Source organism: Sorex fumeus, unplaced genomic scaffold, assembly GCF_029834395.1.
Source record: "Sorex fumeus unplaced genomic scaffold, SorFum_2.1 ptg000122l, whole genome shotgun sequence".
NCBI lineage: Eukaryota > Metazoa > Chordata > Mammalia > Eulipotyphla > Soricidae > Sorex > Sorex fumeus.
The window spans coordinates 9,607,302-9,635,121 of NW_026606179.1; the positions used below are offsets into that span (position 1 = coordinate 9,607,302).

Here is a 27,820-nt window from a genome sequence, read left to right on the forward strand (position 1 = left end):
TCTTCATTCCAAGGGTGTTTCTCTCTGGGTCCTGCTCAGGTGCTTTCATGGGAGCCCTGGTAGTCTTGACATTTATGTCTCTCAGTTGGTGAAAATAAACTTTTGCTGTTGTTGTTGTTGTTGTTTGTTTCGGGGTCACAACAAGCACTACTCAATATTGACTTCTAGCTCTGTTAGGAGACATTTCAGGAGAGACTTGGAGGACCATATGGGATGCCAGGGATTTGAACCGAATCCATGTTGATCACATGTATGGCAAGCACCCTACCCACTATACTGTCCCTCTGGCCTGGAAAAATGGTCTTAAACGTCCACGATGGTCAGTGGCATTCCTGATGTTCACGCCAATAAGTTGATGTTTTTGTTTGGTTGCTATTTTTGACACAAGCAGCTGTTCACATGGATGACTCCTCGTTTGGTGCTTGGGAGTCATTCCTGGTGGGGCTCAGGGGACCACGCAGTCCTGGGGATCAAACCCATGCCTCCCTCAGGCAGATTGTGAGCTCCAGTCCACTGATCCATTTTCGGACCCATATTTGTCTTCATGCTTTGATTTATCACCAGCAGGAGTGGAGGGCTTGTGCTTTCTCTCGATTGTTCTCCGGATAGTAGACCAGGAGAGGGACACGCCTTTCTCAGTCCTTTTGTGTCTCTCAAAAAGTGACTGACCTTAAACTTTCCCTGCAAGCACATATAAAATCTCCGGTTTCTACTGATATTTGAAAAGGAGTTTTAGGTGTGGATTGAAGTGATCTGGTGTTAGCTTCAGGAGGAGATGCCTAACCCTGCCTGCAGCTGGGAAATGCCTGAGACAGCAGCCCCCTACACAGTAGACCGTTCCAAGGGTGCTCACAAACTCCTCATTCAGTGCTGCAGTTTCATTGCTAGATCTTTATCTTCACTTTCTTCTTGAAATTGGTCTACAATGTCCTATAGATAGGTCCAAGAGTTAATATAGTGGGTAAAGCACTTACCTTGCAAGCAACAGACCGGCTTTTGGTCCCCTGGGCCCCATATGGCTCTCTGAGCGCCTCCAGGGGGATTCTTGAGCACAGAGCCAGAAGTAAGTCCTAGGCACCACCAGGTATGGCCCCTAAATAAAACAAAACAAAAAGTTCTATATACATCTTGGTTCCTTCTCAGACTTAGCTTAGACATTTTAAAGACAATTGACTCTTTTCCCAGAATTAATTCTTCACTTGCCAGAATTCACTAAGAAACTTTCCACTTCAACAGCCAGAGATACACCACAAAAGACTCCCGAATGGGCCAGCATGATAGTACAGTGGGTATGGTGGTATTTGCATGTGGCCAAACCCAGTTAGATACTCGAGCACAAACCCAGGAGTAAGTCCTGAGCATAATCAAATATGGCCCTAACCTCCACCCCACAAAAAAAGAGTCAGTTTTTCAATAACCTGCAAACTACAATGCTTTCAGGAGACACAATGATATCTATTAAGCACAGCATAATCTAGAGTTAGAAAAACTTTCTATTCCACAGTTTTCATTGGGATACACTATTGCTTCACTAGGTTGCATGATGCTTTGATTTATACTCAACCAAAAGTTTCTTATAAGTATAGGAACATTAGAGGCACAACCCACTCCTTATAATATCCTGAAAATGCCACCTGTAATACCATCTCTAAAGAAGACTATAGTAAATGGTTTCGAATTGACAGACCCTAATTACCACTAAGGCAGGATTTCTTTTTTTTAAATTTTATTTATCTATTTATTTATTTTTTTATTAGTGAAACACCATGAGGTACAGTTATAGACTTTCAAATTTTTGTGCTTGGGTTTCAGTTATACAATGATCAAGTACCCATCCCTCCACCAGTGCCCATCGTCCCATCTTCCACCACCACAGGTCCCAGCATCCCTCCCATCCCCCATCCCCCATCCCACCTTGCCTTTTTGGCAGGGCATTCCCTTTTATTCTCTCTCTCTCTCTCTCTCTCTCTCTCTCTCTCTCTCTCTCTCTCTCTCGTTTTGGGTCCTGTAGTTTGTAAGAGAGGCATAGAATGGCAATCATGTTTGGTCTATAGTCTACTTTCAACATGCATCTCCCACCCTGGGAGGATCCTCCCCACACGCTTTATTTGGTGCTCTTTTCTCTATCTGAGCTTCCTGTTCCCCTATCACGTGTGGCTGGCCTCCAAGTCGTGGAGCAAATATTCCTGGTACTAATCACTCCTGGGTTTTAGTCTCCCATTTTGTTGCTTTATGTTTCCTAGATGAATGCAATCTTTCTGTGTCTATCCCTCTCTTTCTGACTCATTTCGCTTAACATGATACTTTCCATGTAATACCACTTGTATGTTAATTTCATGACATCATCTTTTCTAACAGCTACATAGTACTCCATTGTGTAAATGTACCAAGGTTTCTTTTACCAGTCATCTGTTCTCGGGCCCTCAGGTTTCTTCCAGATTCTGGATATTGTAAAGAGTGCTGCAATGAACAAACAAGTGCAGATGTCACTTCGACTATACTTTTTTGCCTCTCTGGGATATATTCCCAGGAGGGCCACGGTATATTTTGAATGAAAAAGACAAGTACTGAATCAACCTGTGGGGATCTGAATGGAAGAGCTTCCTGGTATGAATTTCGTGTTTTTTATTATGTAGCCTCCCATCTTGGGCTGGAGCGATAGCACAGCGGTAGGGCGTTCGGCTTACAAGCGGCCAACATGGCCGACCCGAGTTCGATTCCTCCGCCCCTCTCGGAGAGCCCGGCAAGCTACCGAGCGTATTCGATATGCCAAACACAGTAACAACAAAGTCTCCAATGGAGACGTTACTGGGCCCGCTGGAGCAAATCGACGATCAATGTGAGGGCCTTTATCTTTATCGTTTTAGCCTTCCATCTTGGTTTTCCTGAGTTCTGCTCTGGGTCAATTTGATAAACCTCTGACTTTACTGGACATTAGCTAATCACAGGCGTAGGATTCCTCCCTTGCATTCACCTGTAAAACACCCCACTCCTAATCCCACCGAATTGGGGTTAGATCATCTCAGCATGGGAAATGTGTAGAGAAACAAACATTCGATCTGCTAATACCAGTGGGACATGTGGTCTGTGAACCCAGAGACAGGCTCTAGGGAGCCCCCTCACATACCTGTGGGGTCATGTCTCACACAAGCGCTTGGAACATTCCTTCATTTCTGTGCAGAGGGAGATAGAGATGCAGCTTTGCAGTGGTGACATCTGCAAAGCTGCAAAAAAATCTGCAAAAAACCATAATATTGTTTTATATTATATTATATTGTTTTGTTTATATATATTATATATATACTATATAATATTTATATTATATTTTATTATAATAATAGTGCCTTTTTGAGGTGGTGACAAATTCACAAATAACCACGTATCTTACTACACTTATTGAAGAACTAAAAAAAAAATACCCCAGAGAAACCAAAAAACCCAAATGTAAGAAAACGCCTGGTAGCAAATATCACTTTGGAGATGAGTGTAATATTCCTATCTCATGTTTGTAATTCAGTTCATTCTATTTACTTACTTTTTAGTTGTATCACCATAAGATACAGTTACAAACTTTCATAATTAAGTTTCAATAATATGAGGGTGGAGCAACAGTACAGCTGGGTAGGGCGTGTTTGCTTTGCACGAGGCCGACCTGGGTTCAATCCCTAACATCCCGTATGGTCCCCCAAGCACTACCAGGAGTAATTCATGAGCGTGGAGCCAGGAGTAATCCCTTAGCATTGCTGAGTTTGACTCAAAAGCAGTAAAGTAAAATAAAATAAATAAAAATTTTCGTCATACAATGGAGCACCTATCCTTCCACCAGTGCACATTTTCTACCACCAGTGTTCCCAGTTTCCCTTTCACCATCCCCACCCCATTCCGCCCCCTGCCTCTGGGGCAGGTAACTTCCTTCTTACTCTCTCTCTCTCTCTACTTGCGGGCATTATGGTTTGAAATACAGATACTAAGAGGCCATCATATTTGGTCCTTTGTCTACTTTCAGCATGTATCTCCCATCCCTCCAACCATCATTGCCTTAGTGGGCCCTTCTCCATTCAACTGCCTTTTCCCCCAGCACGATAGCCTGGTTTTCAAACTGTGGAGCGATCCTCCTGGCCCTTATCTCTACTATCCTTAGCTAATTGTCTCACATTATGTTACTTTATATTCCACAAATGAGTGCGCAGTCATTCTATGTCTGTCTCTCTCTTTCTGACCAATTTTACTTAGCATGATGCTCTCCATGTGTAAAATTCTGTCTTATGGAGGTTTTATCTCATGCTAAAGAGGAAACACACAACATTTGAAATGATGCACTAGCTGTATGCATTTATTATTTACACATAGATAGCCTGAGAACACGCCTTAAGCGATTTAAAAAATTAAAATTTCACCAATTACAAGCAAAAGAGAGGGGGATGGAACAATAGCACAGCGGAAAGGATATTTGCTTCCACCCAGCAGACCCAGGTTCAATTCCCAGCATCCCATATGGTCCCCTGAGCACCTACAGGGATATTTCCTGAGTTCAGAGTCAGGAGTAACCCATGTGAATCGCCGAGTGTGATCCAAAAAGCTAAAAAAAAAAAAAAAGTAAAAGAGAGTTTGTTGGCCTCATTATCTGTCCATGATCTAAAACATTTAGAAACAGCTAGCAAACAAAACTAGGTTTAAATATTTACGTTTGAGTAAAAGAAAAAAGAAACACTCTTCAAGAAAACTGGGAATAATGGTTTAAAAAGTGAACTGATCCCATTAGTTAGTTAGTAATCAATGTATCTGGCAATGTGTAAGATTCCATTCAAGACAATTGGTTTCAAAATGTGTGAATTAGAGTAATAGTTTTTTAAACAACAACAACAATAATAATAATAATAAATTTACTCCTGTGCAAACAGAAAATTCTGTTTTGGAGGTGAAATCTCATCCTCAGAGTTCCAGTCCCTAACCTGCGCCCACTTTGCACTCTCTCTAGCTCCATCTCTTGCTGGATTGCTAGATTGTTCACGCATCCCCCAAGGAGATGGGGAATACCACCCACAATCAAACACTGCTGCAGTTTGTGCGAAAGCACACATTTTGCAGGTGTCAACAAGTTGCATCACCTACACTACACAGCTCCAGCTCTGGTGCATGGTCCAAGGAGTTGGAACTACCCTGCGTATGGGTATGTATATGTGTGTGCATGTGTATGTGTGTGCGAGTCTGCATGTGTCTGTATGCTTGTGGGTGTTTGTGCGTGTGTGCCCGCGTGTCTCACACCGTGAGAGGGAGCACGTCCGTTTCCAATGGACCGCCCGCAGCTCTCATCACCTGTGACAGTGGGGACCTCGGTGAGGAAGGAGCACCGGCCCTCGCCTGACACGGCCAGGCACGAGGATGAACAAACCCGACGAAACTCTGAGGGTCTATCGGAGCAAGGCCCGCTGCCCACGCTGACACGGCCCTCACGTGGGAGACTACTTGGCACCCTCCCACCCCAGCCCTGAGAGATCGCGTCCCAGAGCCCGGCAGGCGCTGTGCTCCCGAGGGGACGCTCCCAGGACAGCCTCGTTGCGTCATCATCGAATGTGTGGCCGCATGGGCCGGGCAGCAGCTTTTGTCCCTGTGAGGTTCCTGCCCAGTCCCCGCTTCTCTGGCTGTGCTGGCTCACACCTGCCCCACAGGGGCCAGGGTCATACCGGGGCTGGAAGATGAAGACAGACGTGATGACGTGGACATGGTCCTTAAGTTGGGAACAGGGAAGCTCTGGGACACAGCAGGGGGGCAGGGATAAGGGTTATGATGAGGGGTGGGTGTTGAGAACAGTGGAGGTGGGAGGTGAAGGAGGTAGAGGCCACCGTGGGGACCGACGGGAAGCGTGGATGCGGAGTAAACGTGCGGAGTTGGAGAGAAGGAAACGACTGTGCAGTGATCAGGGCTCCTGGTCTACACGGAGCTGAAGCTCAGGGAATAGCCATGACTCCTCCAGGAAAACTCATCTCCCTGTGGGGTGAAAATTGACCCCTCGTGAATCCTGAAACGGAAGTGGGCAGGAACGGAGCTGGGCAGGGTCTCAACAAGAACGTTCTGCGGGTGGTGTTGGAATTACTGGCCTTACAGGCCAGACAGGGGTTGAAGAAATCCAACCTTTGATTTCTTAAGCCACTCTATCTCTCTGGTCATTGTATGAACCAAATTGTTGACCCATTTATGAACCAAATTGTTGACCCATTTCATATTTTTTCCTACAACATATTCTGATACATAAGACCTGTGACAGTCTAAAATCTCAATTATTCCCCATCACCCTATCACTAATGAGGCTGCAAGAGAGAGACTACAGGGGATAAGGCACTTGTCTCGCATGTGGCGGGGCATTGTCAGGGAGTTGCCATTGAGCATTGCCAGGTGTGCTCCTGACTCCAAATCGTTGAAAAAGAAAATCAAGCAAGGATGGGGGAGAAATCGCATAAAGGTTAGAGGCATTTGCACTCCCAGCTGGATCCCCCAGTACCGTGTGATCCCCAGATCTCTGCTGAGTGTGTCCCCCAGTGTGCACATAGTCTCTGGACCTGTACCATGTAAATTCTATCTTTCAAGATATTTTTGGGGGTCCACGCTTGCTGATCCTCAAGGGTTGCTTCTGTCTCCACTCTCAGGGATGCCTCCTGGCAGTGTTCAAGTGACCATACCGGGATGCCCATGACAGAATGCCGGTCAGCCACATGCAAGGTGATTGTTCTACCCATTGTACTAACTCTATGACTCTTAAAAGAATTCTTTAGAGTTCCAGAGACACTAAATTTTGATAATAATGATAACTTATTTAGTTGCTAGGTTTACTATGTGCTATTAAGATTATTTTTAATTTTGTGAATACATACGCATTATATATATCTATATGTATGTGTACGCATATATATATTTATACTTAATAGTACTGGTAGTCAAGCTCAGGTCCAGGCCTTACGCATATATGCATGACGTGCTTGGTCAATGAGACAAATTGTTGTTGTTTTGTTTGTTTGTTTGTTGGTTTTGTGGCCACACATGGTATTGCTCAGGGCTTACTCCTGGGTCTGCACTCAGGAGTCATTCATGGGATGACAGAGATTAAAATGGGGTTGGATATATGCAGGGGAAGTACTATCTCAATGGTACTATCGCTCTGAATACTATACTTGCCAAATTGTTGACCCATTTATTATCTTTTTCTTACAATGTATTCTATTACATAAGAATTATGATAGTTGGGCTGGAGAGATAGCACAGCGGTAAGGTGTTTGACTTGCATGTGGCTAAACCAGGTTCTATTCCCAGCATCCCATATGGTACCCCGAGCACCGCCAGCAGTAATTCCTGAGTGAATGAGCCAGAAGTAACCTTCTGTGCAATGCCAGGTGTGACAAAACAAAGCAAAAAAAAAAAAAAGAATTATGACAGTCTAAAATCTCAAGGTCACACTCCAACACCTGAAGAATCTGCTGTAGTCGGTACTCATCAATACACTATTCCAAGGTGTTCCACTAATCAAAATCTAAATAAAAACAAATAAAAATAAAAGATAAACATCAAACAAAAGATACAACCTGTTAAACCTAATCTAAAAAAAAAATACATCTGGCTCGACTCTTCACACACTACCTGCCTGAATGCAAGGTTTCATTCCAGTGGAAAATCAGCAGGACTGTTCTGCTATAGAAGAAGGGAGACATCTATGACATTGGCAATTATCGCCCGATCTGCCTATTATCTGTTGTCTAAAAGCTGTTAACTCGAGTCATCCTTAATAGTATTGGCAGAACACTAGATAAAGGAGAACCATTCCAGCAAGCCAGGTTCTGCAAAGGATTCAGTACAGTCTACCATATCCACACAATAACCAAGCTCATTGAGTTTTCTCAGGAGTTCAAGATGCCGCTCTGTGTAATGTTCATTGATTTAAAGAAGGCCTTTGATTCTGTTGAGACTTAAGCGATCATTGAAGCCCTAGCCAAATAGAGCATTCAAACTCAATAATACATTAGGATCCTCCAATGAGCTGTATTACGAATTCACTACCAGGATCTCACCATTTTACAAAGAAATGAACATCCATGTCAAGAGAGGGGTTCGGCAGGGTGATACCATTTGACCAAAACTCTTCAGTGCCACCTTAGAGAACGTCATGTGACAACTGGAATGGGAAGGAATGGGAGTGAAGATAGATGGTCGGCAGCAACACTACCTCTGCTTCGCTGATGACATCGTTCTAATAACACCAAACATTAGCCAAGTGGCACAAATGCTGGCCAACTTCCACCATGAGTATGGAAAGGTTGGACTACGGCTGAATCTCATGAAGACAATGTTTATGAGAAACGGACTGGTTCCTGACGTTCCATTCGCTCTCAACAGAATGAACATCTCCGAATACAATAGTTATGTGGACTGTTCTCATGGTGATTCAATAAATAAAATTTTTTTAAAACACACACACACAGGGCACAGAACAGGAAGCATCATAGATATGGCCTTTGTCTTGTACTCACAGCCAACTGAGATTCATCCCCGGCATCACACAGGATCCTATGAGCCCTGTCACGAGTGATCCCTGAGCACAGAGCCAGGAGTAAGCTTGAGCATAGTCATAAATGGTCCCCAGAATAACCAAAATGCCATTCACAAACTTAAAACCCACAGCTATTGGAAGGTCATCCACAAGAGACAAACTGTACCTATGGTAGAAAGCATCGGAATGTCGTTGGGCTTCCACAAACTCTGCTGAGTCCCCATTCTGGCAGTCCCTGAAGTGGAGCTCTGCTTCACATTTGTTGAGTGGACACCCATAAAATCAGTCTGCAGCTGCTCTCACATCAGGAACAGACCCTTTAACCGTGCAGTCCTTCTAGGTCAGAGTCGTGCAGTCTCTGCTGTCTCATTTTGTTCTGTGAGTTTCTCTTCCATGTGCCTGGCTCCCATTCATCTGCATCGCTGTCCAGAAAAACGTGTGTGACATCAGACAACATGGTCATTCCTCAATGAGGGGCACAGGGCGGCAGTGAGTTTCTGATTCTTATGGGTAACGAGTGACACTGGCATCAGTCTCTAATCCTGTCACGATGAATGTGTATTTCCTTGGGAATCTAGCTACCAAGTGCAATAAAGAGACATGGGCTGCCATCTAGTGCCCCAGAACATCTAGCACAGGATTTCAAAAGTGTGTTGCAGTTCACACAGTGAGTGACAGAGGTTTATCCTTATCCTGGGCAACGTGGTGTTTGCAGTTGCTTCGTCTGATTTTTGTTTTGTGTGAGTCCTGGGGCTTACAGGTTTAATATGATTTTTCCTGTTCTTTGGTATTATCAACTTTTCACATGTTACCATTGTGAGACCCAAAAGCAGGCTCCTTGGCAGCCATGACAAGCTGCAGCTAACATTAAATTTCAGCTAGGCCTCAGTTTCTGTTTCCCCAAAGCAGAACTGCAGTTTATGGTAAACTCCCAATTGAGTAATTCACCTAGATAAGAACCTGGGCATTTGGATCTCGCCGGTCATGAGGGGTCACCACCCCCTTTCTTGGAAAGAACCCCAAACCGTTATTGGTATCTGCTGTTTTATTGTTGACCACTGTTGTAATATGGCAATGCTTAAAATAGACCAGTATATAAACTGCTTCTTGACTGAAGTCATGAAGCCCCTGACAGCCCCAGCGGGTGCTTTCGCTCTAACTTGGTTGCTGCACTAACCCAGAGGCTGTCCTAGAACACCACTGCAGTAATTCGAGAATCGCAGAATGAGTCCAATGCATAAGCTGGTGACAACAAAGAACACTATCTAAAGTCTAATGATCAAGGTTAAGAAATTAATACCCTGTCAGAATGGGCCAAATTCTTATACTTCTAGAAGCCTTGGTAGTCACATCCACACCCCAATGCTGCCACCCAGTTAAAAAAGCAATTCCAGTGTTATCTTCCTGATAAAAATACTGGAACCCTGACTCCTAGTACCTGTATTGCAAACCATAGTACACAAAAGGAGAGAGAAAAAGAAGAAAAGTGCCTTCCAATTAGGCAGGCTGTGAGTGTGGTGGGGGGAACTGGGGTGGTGGGACAGTGACGGGAGACATTGGTGATGGGGAATTTACACTGGTGGAGGGATGGTTGTTGGATCATTGTATGACTGAAACCCAATCATAAACAGCCTTCTATCTCACGAATGTTTTAAAAATTATTTAAAAGAATCTAATATCTAAATGATGATTGGTCCTCTCCTCCTTGAGTAACCAGTGTAGCAAACCTGAATATAGAATTGCACTGCTGAGACATGACACACTCTCTTCAGTGCCATGTGTGCATGATGACAAGGAACGATTCTGGTTTGACCCTATTTTTCTCCTTAGAATTATATCTGTGTGTCCAATATATGATTGTGTAAAATTCCACTGTATGTGCACTGCTCATACAGTTACGCCCTCCAACTGCCGTGTAACCCCAACAACGGCCAGGATCCAGAGATTATCACAACAAGCTCCCGGGAGTTTTTTTATTTACTTATTTACTTTTCTCTAAGTGTTCAGGGTACCTTAAATATCCCACCCGCACGGCAGAGCCTGGCAAGCTATCCATGGTCTATGCCAAATAGACCAAATTGATATGCCAAATCCAGTAATAAATGGATCTCATTCCCCTAACCCTGAATATGCAGAGTTCAGAAGGATATGGAAGGAGAGGCTGATAAAATACCAAGGCAGAAATAGGCTGCCAAAACGCAGAAAAACAAAAATGATTGTCTGTACTTTTAATGCTCGTACTCTGGCATCTACTGCATCCATTGAAGACCTTATGGTACAAGCACGAAAGATCAAGTACGACATCATTGGTCTGACCGAAACGAGAAGACATCAATCACATCATGCCGTTTTTGACACTGGAGAAGAACTATTCCTTGTAACATGTGATAAAAGAGGCATCGGTGGTGTCGGTATCCTTGTCAACACAAACTTAGCCAGGAGCATTGATTCATTTGAATGCCTAACAACCCAAATTGGACGATTACACTTGAATAGATGTGGCTCACTACCGGCAGTTTCTATCTTTGTTGTCTATGCACCAACATCCAGTTATGGTGAAAGAGAAACTGAGAAGTTCTACATGCAGCTGGAGAAATTCTATAAAGAAGATCACACCTTCTACAAGATCATTGTCGGTGATTTTAATGCCAAGATAGGACCAAGAAGATCAGTCGATGAACTCCACATCGGGACCCATGGCCTGGAATGGAAAGAACAGGGTGTCAGACTGTCTGAGTTCATCATGTCAACCAAAACCTTCCATGGTAACTCACAGTTCCAAAAGGCTGAATCTAAACGTTCGACATGGGAGTCTCCCGATGGACGGTTCCACAATGAAATGGACCACATCATATTCAATCGGCGGTTTTGCCTAACCGATGTTGCTGTTGTCCCAAAATTCCAAACGGGATCAGACCACCGTCTTCTTTGTGCAAAATTCTACCTCACAGAACGAGGAGAAAAGAATGCAAGATTTAAGAAGAGGACTCCCAGAATGACCACCAACTGGAAGCTCTTTGGCTCTGTTGCGGCAACATGGGAAGATGCCGTCATTGACAACATTGATGAGGAATACGATTGAATGATTCAGCACCTCCATGATTGTGCGAAGAATGCCAAGAGAGAGATAACCACTAAAAACCGCCTTTCTTCTAACACTCTTGAACTTATTCGCCAACGTGGCTTGGCACATGCCTCAGGCAACCACAAGCAAACATCCGAACTGGCAAAGCAGTGCAGAGAAGCCATCAAGGATGACCTCAAAAACAAGAGAGCAGCAGTACTGGTAGATGTGGCAGAAGCTGGGAAAAGCATTCGTAATGCCCGCCTGTCCTTCACCAACTACAAAACCAAGATGACTGCCCTCCAACATCATGATGGATCTATCACATCTTCCAGAAGGGCAATGGAGAAGATTATTCATGACTTCTACTCAGATCTCTTTAATAGCCACGTCCACTTGCCCACATACCACATACCACATGATGGATATGTCGTTCCCAATGTTCTCCCTTCCGAAATCCAACATGCCATCTCGTCGGTAAAGAAACAAAGTGCACCTGCCCCAGACAAGATCAGACCTGAACACCTGAAGAACTTACCATCAGTACTCATTAATAGATTGGCTCGGCTCTTCACACGCTACCTCTCTGAATGCAAGGTTCTATCCCAATGGAAAACCAGCAGGACTGTACTACTATACAAGAAGGGAGACATCCACGACATTGGCAACTATCGGCCAATCTGCCTATTGTCTGTCATCTACAAACTGTTCACTCGAGTCATCCTGAATAGGATTAGCAGAACACTAGATGAAGGACAACCATGTGAACAAGCCAGATTCCGAAAAGGATTCAGTACCATCAACCATATCCACACGATTACTAAGCTCATTGAGGTTTCTCGGGAGTTCAAGATGCCGCTCTGTCTAACATTCATTGATTTAAAGAAGGCCTTTGATTCTGTTGAGACGGAAGCGGTTATGGAAGCCCTAGCCAATCAGGGCGTACAAACCCAATACATCAGGATCCTTCATGAGCTCTATTGCGGATTCACTACCAAGATCTCACCATTCTACAAAGAAGTAATCATCATATCAAGAGAGGGGTTCGTCAGGGTGATACCATTTCACCAAAACTCTTCAGTGCCACCCTCGAGAACATCATGCGACGACTGGAATGGGAAAGCATGGGAGTGAAGATAGATGGTCGGCAACTACACCAACTCTGCTTTGCTAATGACATCGTTCTAATAACACCAAACATTAGCCAAGCGGCACAAATGCTGAACGACTTTGACCGTGAATGTGGAAAGGTCAGACTACAGCTGAATCTTATGAAGACAATGTTTATGAGAAACAGCCTTGTTCCTGACACTCCATTCGCTCTCAACGGAACCACCATCTCCGAATGCAACAGTTATATATACCTAGGTCGAGAAATCAACATGATAAATGACCTGGCACCGGAGTTGCGCAGGAGGAAGAGAGCGGCTTGGAATGCCTTCAAGAGCGTTGAAGAAATAACTAAAAGGACAAAGAACCTCCAGCTACAAGCACATCTCTTTGATTCCACTGTTCTTCCTGCATTAACATATGCCTCAGAGTCCTGGACCCTACGAAAACAGGATGAGAACGCTATTCAGGTCTCTCAAAGAGGAATCGAAAGAGCTATGCTTGGAATATCACGATTCACTCAAATGAGGGATAGAATCCGGAGTTCTGATTTTCGTCAATGCTCAAGAATCAGGGACGCTGTCTCATTTGCCAAGACATCAAAAATCAGATGGGCTGGACACGTAATGAGGTTTACAGACAACCGCTGGACTAGAGCCATTACTGATTGGATTCCATGGGACATCAAAAGATCACGTGGATGCCCACCTACAAGATGGTCAGACTTCTTCGTTAAGACCCTGAGTGATCAGTTTGAAGCTCTGCATGTTCCTAGAATGAACAGATACCATTGGGCTATGCTAGCACGCAACCGGGATGAATGGAGATGTTACTGGCACCCGCTCGAGTAAATCGATGAATAATGGGGATTAAGTGATTAAGTGATTAAGTGATGTGCACTGCTCATATCATCATTCAAACAAGCCACTCTCAAGGCTTGGCGGGTCAGGTATTGGAGTCTCTCTAGAGGAGAGTCATACTACGAGTATGACAGGGACCAATAAGCACAGATAGTTGTGTTTACATCACGTCATCCATGTAATGCTGGCATGTAGCATTTGCCCGTAGAGATAATGACCATGAAGAGGTACTTCACTCATCTGGAAACCAGCAGCATGACCTCAAGCCACTGGGAAGTGGACATGATGTTTTTCATTCAGACTCTCATGGGGGTCCGGGGAAATTTCTCTCTGCTATTCTATTATGTCTCCCATTCTGTCACAGGGGGGCAGGTTGAGACCCACCAATTTGATTCTCAGACACCTGACCATAGCCAATTGTTTGGTGATTCTCTCGAAAGGAGTCACCCAGACAACAGCAAGTTTGGGGTTGGAAGATTTCCTGGGGGATTCTGGATGCAAAGTCTTTTTCTACACACACAGAGTGGGCAGAGGTGTCCACGGGCAGCACGTGCCTCCTAAGTGTGTTCCAGATGGTCACCCTAGGCCCTAGTGCCCAGGCTGGGCTGAGCTCAAGCACAGAGTCGCCAAGTGCCTTGACTCCTCTTTGATGCTGAACTGGGTGTTGAACCCGTTGATCAACTAGACCTATTCTTTAAATATAATGAGTAAAATGAGCATTAAAAATATCACTAGATAAATGGAGCAGGGAAAGCCTCTTTAATAAATTGTGCTGGCAAAACTGGACGGCTACATGCAAAAAAGTGGGCTCAGATCTCTGCCTAACACCATGCACAAAAGTAAGATCGAAATGGATTTATGACCTGAACATCAGACCGGAATCCATAATGTTTATTGAAGACAGTTGGCAAAACTCACCATGATATTGAAGTTAATGGTATCTTCAAAGATGTCACGCCACTGGCCGAGCAAGTGAAAACAGAGATAGACAAATGGGACTATCTTAAACTAAGAAGCTTCTGCACCTCAAAAGAAACAGTGACCGAAATACAAAGACAGCCTACAGAATGGGAAAGAATATTCACCAAATACACATCCGACAAGGGGTTGATATCAAGGATATACAAGGTACTGGTTAAACTACACAAGAAGAAATCACCCAACCCCATCAAAAAATGGGGCGAGGAAATGAACAGAACCTTTCGCAAAGAAGAAATCCGAATGGCAAAAAGGCACATGAGAAAATGCTCTACATCGCTAATCATCAGAGAGATGCAGATCAAAACAACAATGAGATATCATTTCAAACCACGGAGACTGGCCCACATCCACAAGAACAAAAGCAACCAATGCTGGCGCGGATGTGGTGAGAAAGGGACCCTCCTTCACTGCTGGTGGCAATGCCAGCTGGTCCAACCCTTTTGGAAAACAGTATGGATGATTCTCAAAAAATTAGAATTTGATCTCCCATTTGACCCAGCTACAGCACTCCTGGGAACATATCCTAGAGAGGCAAAAAGGTATAGTCGAAGTGACATCTGCAATTGTTTGTTCATTGCAGCACTCTTTAAAATAGCCAGAATCTGGAAAAAACCTGAGTGCCCGAGAACAAATGACTGGTTAAAGAAATTTTGGTACATTTACACAATGGAGTACTAAATAGCTGTTAGAAAAGATGAAGTTATGAAATTTACATACAAGTGGTACTTCATGGAAAGTATTGTGTTAAGTGAAATGAGTCAGAAAGAGCGGGATAGACACAGAAAGATTGCATTCATCTGGGGGACATAAAGCAACAAAACGGGAGACTAACACCCAGGAATGGCTGAGATTTGTACCAGGAATTTTGCTCCATGACTTGAAGGCCAGCCACATGTGCTAGGTGAAAAGGAAGCTTAGATAGAGAAGAAAGCACCAAATAAAGGGTGTTGTGAGGATCCTCCCGGGGTGGGAGAGACATGCTGAAGGTAGTGTATAGACCAAACATGATTGCCACTCAATGCCTCTCTTGCAAAGCACAGCACCCAAAAGAAGAGAGAGAGAACAAGAGGGAATGCCCTGCCACAGAGGCAGGGTGGGATGGGGGGGATGGGCGATGGGAGGGATGCTGGGACCCGTGGTGGTGGAGGATGGGCGCTGGTGGAGGAATGGGTACTTGATCATTGTATAACTGAAACCCAAGCACAAAAATTTATAAGTCTATAACTGTACCTCATGGTGTTTCACTAATAAAAATAATTATAAAAAATATCACTAGAAAAAATAATCTTGGGTTGTTTTATACTGCTAATCAAGATGAAATAAGGAACTGGCTCACTCTCACATTGCTAATAGCTCCTGGGTTTTGTTCTCTGAGCAACATGGTTTGAGCCAGTGTCTCCAGGATGTACATGTTGTACAGGCACAAGAGACAAGTCCAGCATGTCCACATCACTAGCAGCACCCCCGCAGATTACTCAGAGACCAGGGGCACCCACAGCATCCTCGTGCTGGTCAGCACCTTTGTGTCCCTGTATGCCCTCTCTTCCATCTTCCACGTGTGTCTCACCCTTTCCCCGAGTCCCAGCTGGGTGCTGGTGAATGTGTTTGGTGCTGCCCATTGCGTGTTTCCCCACCATCTGTTTCTTCATGCTCATGCGCCATCACCCCAGTTTCTCTGTGCTCTGCAGTGACACAGATGCCCCTCGGGTCTTCAGAAAAGTGCCATACACAGTATTTTCACACTTTGAAAACACCACAATATTTTTCATTTTTGTTTAATATACCCAAAGTGCTGTCATCTCAGACTAGGTACTTTGGGCATATTAAACAAAAATGAAACAATCAGACTAGTCTGATTGTTTTCCTTCTCCAATGTTATGTAGAAGTGACTTATTTACATCAGTAGGAACAGATCCATTCCACTGCCTTAAATACAAACTTCTCAGTGCTGCGTGTTAGTGAATAAAATACCTCATTAAAACTCTTCTGGTTTGTTGCACATTTACACCCTACATTATACTGAAAGTTCTCCCTATGCTTCACACACCGGAACATGGATGGTGGTTGGATGCATGTGGATATTCTGAGCACAGAGCCAGGAGTAAGCCCTGAGCACTGCCAGCTTAGGCCCCAGGAGAAAAGAAAACCCAACCCGCAAAACAACTTTTTAGCTATACTGTGAAAATTGATATCAGCTCCCTGCTCTGTGTAGACCACACATCATTAGGCAATTAATTGCAAAAATAATATAATATTATGGAGCAGGGAGCTTCCTCAAATGGCTACTTGTGCTTACTGCATGGTGAGACAGGATTCAATCCCCAAGACAACATAAGCCCTCATGGACCTAGCCAGGTGTGGGCCCAATACAACAAACATAATGAACTATGAAAAAAGACACTGGCAGTTTCACAGAAATTTCAAGGCACACGCAGCTGCCACATCCCATACTCTAAAATGTTTCAGAGTGTTTGGATGATTCTTGTTGAAGAGGGAAGCACCGGTATGTCTTCTCTCCACAGTGTTAGTTTTGGCTCACCCTGTACTGCTTATAGATCTTGGCTTTCCCCTCTGTACTCTCTCCAACCCACAGTACTCTCCTTTTCATAGCACTGAGCCATGCATCTGCATAGTTCATGCATTTGCTCTTCTGTGATGCACAAAGCACGAGCAGGAACTCCACAGTATAACCTCCACCTGTGCTGACATCCCGGGACTGTAGCCCACCCAAGAGTCATGAGTTCCAACGACCACCACCCTCTCAATTTGTCTCAATCTTAGGAAAATCTTGTAGGGCCGAACTCAAGGCAAGACTTCTTGCCATCCATTTGGTCTCATGGACTGAAGGGAGGGAAGACTCTGGGGTGGGGAGACACTGAGATACTACTGTTCAGGCAGGCCCACAAGGGGAGGGAAGGAAGCTCGAGCAAGCTGCAGCTTGCTTGCAGGATCTTCCTCTCCAGCCACCTCCCGAGTCACTTCAGGTGCTCATTCAGGGAAACTCCACTTCAGCGGCACCCACAGATGCCCCCAGCACATGCAGAGGCACAGAAAACAAAACTCTCAGGCTGGAGTGAGAGTATATGTGGTGGGATGTTTGTCTCTCACTTAGCCAACCCAGTTTCAATCACTGGCATCCCATAAGGTATCCCATGCACCACCAGGAGTAATTTCTGAGCGCAGAGCCAGGAATGACACCTGAGCACTGTTGGGGTGTGACCCAGAAAGCAAAAAAATAGAAAAAGGGGAAAAAAGCAAACAAAGTTCTCTCTTGCCTGGGCGGGGGGCTCATTCTAGGCTCAGAGATGGACATGAAACTGTGACTTTTGGGTTCCCTCCTCAATAGCTTCCCCAGCCATTCTGCAGACAGGACAGCAATGAACCGACCCTAGGACAGTCAGTCACCTGCAGCACAGTTCCTGCTTTGCGCTCTTGGCCCAGGGCAGGGGGCTGCTTCAGACACTCAGATACTCTGTGGCCTGCAGCCTTACCAAGCCCAGGATGCTGGGACCACGGCTCGTAGTTATTTCTCCAACTCACCTGCTAGAGGCCAAACAGATGTAACCACTGGAAACTGCATCTCTAGTCTCCCTTTGCACAGAAATGAAGGAATGTTCCAAGCGCTTGTGTGAGACGTGACCCCACAGGTAAGTGAGGGGGCTCCCTAGAGCCTTTTCCTGGGTTCACACACTACACGTCCCGCTGGTATTAGCAGATCGAATGTTTGTTTCTCTACACATTCCCCATGCTGAGATGATCTAACCCCAATTTGGTTGGATAAGAAGTGGGTCTCTTACAGGTGATTGCAAGGTAGGAATCCTCCGCCTGCAATTAGCTAATGTCCAGGAAAGTCAGAAGTTTATCAAATTGACCCTGAGCAGAACTCAGGAAAACAAAGATGGGAGCTACATAATGACAAACACGAAATTCATACCAGGAAGCTCTTCCATTCAGATCCCCACAGGTTGATTCAGTACTTTTCTTTTTTGTTCAAAATATACCGTGGCCCTCCTGGGAACATATCCCAGAGAGGCAGAAAGTATAGTCGAAGTGACATCTGCATTTGTTTGGTCATTGCAGCACTCTTTACAATAGCCAGAATTTGGAAAAAACCTGAGTGCCCGAGAACAGATGAGTGGTAAAAGAAACTTTGGTACATTTACACAATGGAGTACTATGTAGCTGTTAGAAAAGATGAAGTCATGACATTCACATACATGTGGTACTACATGGAAAGTATCATGTTAAGCAAAATGAGTCAGAAAGAGAGGGATAGATGCAGAGAGATTGCATTCAGCTGGGAAACATAAAGCAACAAAATGGTAGACTAACATCCAGGAGTGATTGGTACCACGAATTTTGCTCCAGGACTTGGAGGTCACCCACACGTGCTAGGGGAAAAGAAGCTCAGAGAGAGAAGAGAGCACCAAATAAAGGGTGCTGGGAGGATCCTCCCAGGGTGGGAGATGCATGCTGAAATTAGACTATAGACCACACATGATTACCACTCTATGCCTCTCTTACAAACTACAGGACCCAAAGTGAGAGAGAGAGAGAACAAAAGGGAATACCCTGCCACAGAGGCAAGGTAGGATGGGTGGGATGGGGGATGGGAGGGACGCTGGGACCCGTGGTGGTGGAGGATGGGCGCTGGTGGAGGGATGGGTACTTGATCATTGTATAACTGCAACCCAAGCACAAAAATTTGTAAGTCTATAACTGTACCTCATGGTGTTTCACAAATAAAAAAATAAATAAATAAAAATAAATAAATAAAATTTAAAAAAAAAGAAATCCTGCCTTAGTGGTAATTAGGGTCTGTCAATTCGAAACCATTGACTATAGTTTTCTTTATAGATGGCATTAAAGATGGCATTTTCAGGATTATAAGGAGTGTGTTGTGCCTTTAATATTCCTATACTTATAAGAAACTTTTGGTTGAGTATAAATCAAGGCATCATGCAACCTAGTGAATCTATAGTGTATCCCAATGATAACTGTGGAATAGAAAGTTTTTCTAACTCTAGATTATGCTGTGCTTAATAGATACCATTGTGTCTTCTGAAAGCATTGTAGTTTGCAGGTTATTGAAAAATTGTCCTTTTTTTTTTTTGAGGGATGGAGGTTAGGGCCATATTTCATTATGCTCAGGACTTACTCCAGGGTTTGTGCTCGAGTATCTAACTGGGTTTGGCCACATGCAAATACCACCATACCTACTGTACTATCACGCTGGACCATTGGGGAGTCTTTTGTGGTGTATCTCTGGCTGCTGAAGTGGGAAGTTTCTCAGCGAATTCTGGCAAGTGAATGACTAATTCTGGGAAAAGAGTCAATTGTCTATAAAACGTCTGAGCTAAGTCTGAGAAGGAACAAAGATGTATATAGAACTTTTTGTTTTGTTTTATTTAGGGGCCACACCTGGTGGTGCCTAGGACTTATTTCTGGCTCTGTGCTCAAGAATCCCCCTGGAGGTGCTAAGAGGACCATATGGGGCCCAGGGGACCAAAAGCCAGTCTGTTGCTTTCAAGGTAAGTGCTTTACACACTATATGATATCTTGGACCCATCTATAGGACATTTTAGACCAGTTTCAAGAAGAAAGTGAAGATAAAGATCTAGCAATGAAACTGCAGCACTGAATGAGGAGTCTGTGAGCACCCTTGGAACGGTCTACTGTGTAGGGGGCTTAGGCATCTCCTCCTGAGGCTAATATCAGATCACTTCACTCAACACCTAAAACTCCTTTTCAAATATTAGTAGAAACCGGAGATTTTATATGTGCTTACAGGGAAAGTTTAAGGTCAGTTGCTCTTTGAGAGACACAGAAGGACTGAGAAAGGCGTGTCCCTCTCGTGGTCTACTATCCGGAGGACAATCGAGAGAAAGCACAAGCCCTCCACTCCTGCAGGTGATAAATCAAAGCATGAAGACAAATATGGGTCAGCAAAATGGATCAGTGGACTGGAGCTCACAGTCTGCCTGAGGGAGGCATGAGTTTGATCCCCAGGACTGCGTGGTCCCCTGAGCCCCACCAGGAATGACTCCCAAGCACCAAACCAGGAGTCACCCATGTGAACTGCTGCTTGTGTCAAAAATAGCAACAAAACAACAACAACAACTTATTGGCGTGAACATCAGGAATGCCATTGACCATCGTGGACTTTTAAGACCATTTTTCCAGGCCAGAGGGATAGTATAGTGGGTAGGGTGCTTACCATACATGTGATCAACATGTCTTCAGTTCAAATTCCTGGCAGACCATATGGTCCTCCAAGTCTCTCCAGAAATGTCTCCTAACAGAGCTAGAAGTAATATTGAGCACTGCTTGTTGTGACCCCGAAACAAACAACAACAACACCAACAACAGCAAAAGTTTATTTTCACCAACCGAGAGACATAAATGTAAAGACTACCAAGGCTCCCATGAAAGCACCTGAGCAGGACCCAGAGGGAAACACCCTTGGAATGAAGATTCTCCCATGTCCTTCCAGTGGTGCTGTGGCCTCAAAGAGAGGCTGCCAGAAGAGAGTTGCAGGTGAAGCTACTTCTGATGCTCCTCCTGTACGGAGCCCCTCAGAGCACATGTCGGCTTCACTTCCTGTCAGAGGCTGGGTCGTGTTTGCCAGGATACTGTCCTTTCTTATGGCTCTAGAGGCGCTGAAAGTCCTGTAAACTTCACAAGGAAGTCTCCTTGCCTTATTTCATGCCCCTGACTCCAGGCTGTCCCCATGATTTCTTGCTGTGAACCAGGAACTACTGTGTGGGTGTTTGTACTCATTCTGCTCACCAGATACCCTTGTGCATCTCCTCCAAGCCCTGGATGATTACAGTGAATCCTGCGCAGATGTTTCTTCTTCTAAATACACGCACAGACACACATACATAAACGCACATTCACTCACGATCTGAAGTTATGAAAGTGCATGCCTGCCTGCAGGGAGAGCGCAAAGGTCTGGTGAGCTCCAGGTATGTACAGGATTGTAGGGCAATTCCTGGTCCTTCCTGGCCTCCAGAACACCTTTGGTTGTTCCCAGCACTGCTGGGGATGCCCCAAACGAGTAACAGCCAAACTTTCACATTGCCTTTAGCCCCAGAGACAAAACCTGCGAATTCCACCTCAAACAATCTGGTCACACTCTAATAAAGGAAAGCTTTGTTCCTGTGGGTTTGACTAAACCACTGGGTAGTGGTGAGTGAACACAGGCCCCATCCCCCTGCAGGTGTTGGGCTCCAGAAGGCTCCAGCTCAGGTCCTAGGAGCAGCCCTCAGACCACTTCATAAGTATAACAAAAAACTCTGGGACCTCAAGGCAGAAAGAAATTCCCTAGGATCTTCAAAGTTCTGCCTGAAATGGGCTCAGGGCAAAACTCTTTTCTTTTTCTCTTTGGGACTTGGTGCTTCGGGCATCTGTTTCAGTGCCTGAAGTCACGATGTTGCTGGAGACCCACCTTTGAGGAATTCTCAGGCCACCGAGGGAGGTAATGGAAGGGGGGCCCAGTGTTCATCAGGAAAACATCCATTAGTGCTGGGATGACCATGGGGTGCCAGGGATCCAACCTCAGTTGGCTCAATGTAAGTGACACCTGTACTATTTTTCCCCAAATAATAAATCGTTATTTCTCTATGTTGGTTTGGTTTTCCTATTGTTGTTGGTTTGGGGCCACACTTAGCTGTGCTCAGTTAATCACTTATTAATTAATCACTTAACTTCCCGTTAGTCGTCGATTTGCTCGAGCGGGCGCCAGTAACGTCTCCATTTGTCCCTGTCGCGTGCTAGTGTAGCCCAATGGCATCTGTTCGCTCCGGGAACATGAAGGGCCTCAAGCTGTGCTCAGTACTGAATGCTAATTCTCTCAGGGATAACTCCTGGTGGGGCTCTGGGAACTTGGGTAACTTGAAAATATGAACTAGGAGGCACGCTAAAGAGAATGAATAATATCTTTCAGAAGTTTGCTATTCAAGAGCATGCAAATATGTACTCATGTTTTTCTTGCCTTTTTTCTTTTGAGGTGGGGCATACCCAGTGCTTCTCAGGCTTACTTCTGGCTCTATATCAGGGACCACTCCTGGTGGGGCTCAGGGACCATCTGAAGAGGAAACCGGGTCAGCTGCAGACAAGGAAAGCACTTCACCTACTATTCTATGGCTCTGGCCCAAACTAGCACATTTTCACACAAGGAAAGAACCGGTAGATGAGAGGCCATGGTTTCCTTTTCATCCACGTGGGTTCCTCTCCCAGGGATAGAAACAGAATGAAAAGCTAGTCTAAGTTGGTCTCTATATTAATGAAGCCAAACAGGTGGGGTTTTTTGTTTGTTTGTTTTGTCTGTTTTTGTTTTGGGACCACACCCAGTGGTGGTGCTCAGGGCTTACTCCTGGCTCTGCACATAGACATCAGTCCTGGTGGTGCATTGGTGACCAGATGGGGTATTGGGGATCAAATGCAGGTTGGCCTCATGCAGGCTAGCACCCTCAATTCGTTAGGATCACTCATATCCATAGGTATTTGGTTTTTTTTTGGGGGGGGGCACATCCTGCAGTGCTCAGGGTTGATTCCTAGCTCTGGGTTGGTGGGGATGGGGGATGGGGGGTGGGTCACTCCTGCTGCTGTCTGGGGATCATATGTGGTACCAGCAGTGAATCTGGGTTCACCATGTGCAAGGCAAGTGCCTTACCTCAGGAATCTCTCCAACCCCCATATAGGAGTAATGCCTGAGCACAGAGAAGGTGCAAGTCCTGAGCTCCAAGGTGAGTGGGCCGAAAACAAAAACAAACAAACAAAAAGACCAACAGGACATGATGACATATATGCCTGTTTACATATTTGATACTTTCGTTGAGATTTCGGCAATATTCAGCCATCCTCTGGAAACAAACCCTTTTCTTCGAACTCGGTCATTTATGTCAATTTGTAAGATGAATTAGATGCTTAGGAAGGCAGAGAGGAGTGTCACGCCCTAAAGACTAAGCCCTGCCTCAGGCGCAGTCCCAGGGAATGTGAAACCTGGGCTATGAGTATTGGGCAGGAGCCTAAATCTGCCAACCAATAGGAGCAAGCTCCGCCCACCCACAGTGCTTTAAGAGGTTGAGTCCTCTCCTCATCCATTACTCCTGCTCTGGACCTGGCAGAGAGAAGATCTTCTATGTGCTCGGGGCTTCACGACCTCGCTTGGCCTAGAAGAGGTCTCCTTGCTTCTATGTGAAGACCTGGATCTGGCCGAGAGAGGACCTTGCTTTGGCTTCAGGATGACGTCCGAATCTGAAGACCTCCACCCTCATGACCCTGCACTCCAGCACCCCGCTGCAAAGCCACCATTCCCAGAGAAGGCCTATTCTGGCTGGAACTCAGAGAGGGAGAAAGGTACGAAGTCCCCTCCTGCGGGGCAAAATTCCACCCCGGTGGAGGCCTTGGAATGGACTGAGTGCCTGAAGCCTGGAGGTGGCCTCGGAGCTGCGATCAGAGCAACGCCTCTGTGGGACTTGCAGGACTAGCCTGACACCCAAACTCTGTATTTGTCTGCAGGTCCAGAGCCCCAGAGCACGGAGGACAAGCACATGGATCATGAGGCCTGGGGTGAGAGCAGCTTCGCAGACCAATCAGGTAGGAGGACATGGTGTCCCAGGGGAGTGGAGGGGTTGGGGGGAGGTCCTGGCCTCCTGGTGTTGGGGATTCACTCTCACTGTGTTGTCAGCGTCAGAAAACAGCTCTGAGGAAGATGAAAACAGAGGCTGGAAGAGGCAGAGGAGACGGGGGAGCCTCCCGCCCCACACAACAGGTGGGTGTTGCTTTAGGATCCCAGGGACCGCCAAGGAGCGGGTCATAGTCAAGGTCTTTCGAGGGTTGTTCAATGGGGGAGTCCATTGGGAGCCCCAGGGGGTCTTGAAGAAAAGATAGAGGAGCGGGGAGTAGGTCCTGCTGTGTCCTGGACTGGGGGGTTCCTCAGGAAATGAGGTGCCATGTCTCTGACCAGTATTTTCCTCTGTAGGGAGCCTCTCAGATGCAGAGTACAATGGGGAGAATTTAGGTGCCAGTCTCCCAGAGGGCCCAGACTCTGCCCACCACAGCTGCAGTGAAGAGACCCACAAGGTTTCCTCTCCCCAAAGAGCTCAGGGGAGGCCCCTGTCACCGGGACCCAACATCACCCCCGTGAACAAGAAGCTCAAGTCTCAGTCGCCCAGACTCCAACGCTCCCCTCGTCACAGGCACTCCTCTCTTCAGAAGCGCCCCTCTCTCCGCCGAGGCCTGGTGATGACCCTGTGCTGCCTGTCCCAGGCTGTGTATGAGGATGTGGTGCAGGCACGGAGCCAGCAGCTCTACACCCCACTCTCTCACGAGCACCTGGCCCTGCTCACTCAGCTCCAGGTGCCCCTCACAGGCCTGGTGCAGACCCTCTACTCCATGGCCAGCCAGGCAGCCTGGGCCTTCCCTGCTGAGGGCTGGATGGTGGCTAGCTCCCCCATGGCCCAAGATGCACAGTGCTCCTCCCATGAGTGAGGGGGCTCTTTTGTCACATCCCAGAGGCAGGGCCTGGAACCGGGTCTCACTAGGCTCCAGCTAACACCCCCAGCGCCCAAGACTCCTGCAGAAAACAGAGGCCTGTGACTTCTCAGAAGCTTCCAGAAGGAAAGTGGGACCTGCTCTACCCAGCCTGGTGATGACCGAGAGAACTGGGTGACGTGTCACTATGAAGGGACTCGAAAGACCAGGAAATGGGACCCTGGCTTCCAGGACACTGACCAACACTGACATTGCCTGACACATGGGGTTGGACCCCTGGAGGTCTCAGGACGGACATGTTCTTCAGTGAGAACAACAGGGCATTGTCTGTTTCCAGTTCTTTGTGCTTGGGGCGTGGAGCACACCTCCTGCCACCCTTAGGAGAAACTTCCCCGGGTTGGGGGTGGCAGGGGACAGGCAGAGCAGGGTATGGCTGGCTAATCCTCATCCCAGCCAGGCATCCTACTGCAGTCAGAGTTCAGCATCAATTAGATCCAACTGGACAAAATCATGATGAAATTGCTGTGAGCCGGTTTGGCTTTAGTAGTTTCATAAAAACCCTCTCAAGGCATAGGAAACAAGTTTGACCTGAGGGGCTCACCCCACCCAGTGCAGAATGAGGTTCCTTTGTTTATACTTTATTTATTATGATAATGGATAAATGATCCAGCAAGATTTTAGGTATTTCTCTTAGCATGTTTTTCTGTGTTTACCCAGGGATTTTAAAAATAGGGCATCACTGCATGTATATTTTTTTGAAGATTTTTTCAAATATTATTTATATTATATAATATAATAAATATATTATATTTCATTATAATAATATAATATTGTTTGCAGACAAACAAAACAACAACAATTTGTCTCATTGACCGAGCATGTCATTCATATATGTGTAAGGCTTGGACCTGAGCTTGACTACCAATACTATTAAGTATAAAATATATATATGCGTACATGTACATATAGATATATATATAATGCGTATGTATTCACAAAATTAAAAATAATCCTAATAGCACATGATAAACCTAGGAACTAAATTTGTTATCATTATTATCAAAATTAAGTGTCTCTGGAACTCTAAAGAATTCTTTTAAGAGCCATAGAGTTAGTACAATGGGTAGAACACTCGCCTTGCATGTGGCTGACCTGCATTCTGTCATGGGCATCCCGGTATGGTCACTTGAACACTGCCAGGAGGGATCCCTGAGTGTGGAGACAGAAGTAACCCTTGAGGATCACCAAGCGTGGACCCCTGAAAATATCTTGAAAGATAGAATTTACATGGTACAGGTCCAGGGACTATGTGCACATTGGGGGGCGCACTCAGCAGAGATCTGGGGATCACATGGTACTGGGAGACCCAGCTGGGAGTGCAAATGCCTCTGAACTTTATGCTATTTCTCTGACCCCATCCTTGCTTGATTTTCTTTTTCAACAATTTGGGGTCAGGAGCACACCTAGCAGTGCTCAGGGGCAACTCCCTGACAGTGCCCCGCCACATGCGAGACAAGTGCCTTATCCCCTGTAGTCTCTCTCTTGCAGCCTCATGAGTGAAAGGGTGATGGGGAATAATTGAGATTTTAGACTGTCATAAGTCTTATGTATCAGAATATGTTGTAGGAAAAAATATGAAATGGGTCAACAATTTGGTTCATACAATGGCCAGAGAGATAGAGAGGTTTAAGAAATCAAAGGTCGGATTTCTTCAACTCCTATCTGGCCTGTAAGGCCAGTAATTCCAACACCACCCCAGGGCATTCTTGTTGAGAGCCTGCCCAGCTCCATTCCTGCCCACTTCTGTTTCAGGCTTCAGGAGGGGTCAATTTTCACCCCAAAGGGAAATGAGTTTGCCTGGAGGAGTCATGGATATTCCCTGAGCTTCAGCTCCGTGTAGAGCCAGGAGCCCTGACCACTGCAAAACCGTCTCCGTCTCTCCAACTCTGCGCGTTTACTCCGCATCCGCGCTTCCCCGTGGTCCCCGCGCTAGGCCTCTCCCTCCTTCACCTCCCACCTCCACTGGTCTCCCCACCCACCCCTCATCCCCACCCCCATCCCTGGCCCCCTGCTGCGTCCCAGAGCTTCCCTGTTCCCAACTTAAGGACCATGTCCACGTCATCACGTCTGTTTTCATCTTCCAGTCCAGGTATGACCCTGGCCCCTGTGGGGCAGCTGCGGGCCAGCACAGCCAGAGAAGCGGGGACGGGGCAGGAACCCCACAGGGACAAAGGCTGCTGCCCGGCCCATGCGGCTACACATTCGATGATGACGCGAAGAGGCTGCCCTCAGGAGCACAGCGCCTGCCAGGCTCTGGGATGCGATCTCTCAGGGCTGGGGTGGGAGGGTAGCGGGCCTTGCTCCGGTAGGCCCTGAGAGTTTCGTCAGGTCTGTTCATCCTCGTGCCTGGCCGTGTCATGCGAGGGCTGGTGCTCCTTCCTCACCGAGGCCCCCAGTGTCACCGGTGATGAGAGCTGCGGGTGGTCCATTGGAAACAGACGAGCTCCCTCTCACGATGTGAGACTCGCGGGCACACACGCAGAAACACCCACAAACACACAGATACACGCACACACGTGCACACATACACATGCACACACATATACGTACCAATGCGCACGGTAGTTCCAACTCCTTGGACCATGCACCAGAGCTGGAGCTGTGTAGTGTAGGTGATGCAACTTGTTGACACCTGCAAATGGTGTGCTTTCCCACAAACTGCAGCAGTGTTTGATTGTGGGTTGTAAGTCCCATCTCCTTGGGGGATGC

The 27,820-nt window shown here is 46.1% G+C and overlaps 1 protein-coding gene across 1 annotated transcript; it reads left to right on the forward strand.

The window, feature by feature from the left end:
- Positions 1-23,799: 23,799 nt before the first annotated feature.
- Positions 23,800-25,048, forward strand: LOC130043274 (protein FRG2-like-2). The gene is made up of 3 exons (XM_056135531.1): positions 23,800-23,914; positions 24,077-24,154; positions 24,540-25,048. Exons 1-3 carry the CDS (start codon positions 23,800-23,802, stop codon positions 25,046-25,048), a joined length of 702 nt encoding a protein of 233 aa, XP_055991506.1.
- The last annotated feature ends 2,772 nt before the right edge of the window (positions 25,049-27,820 follow it).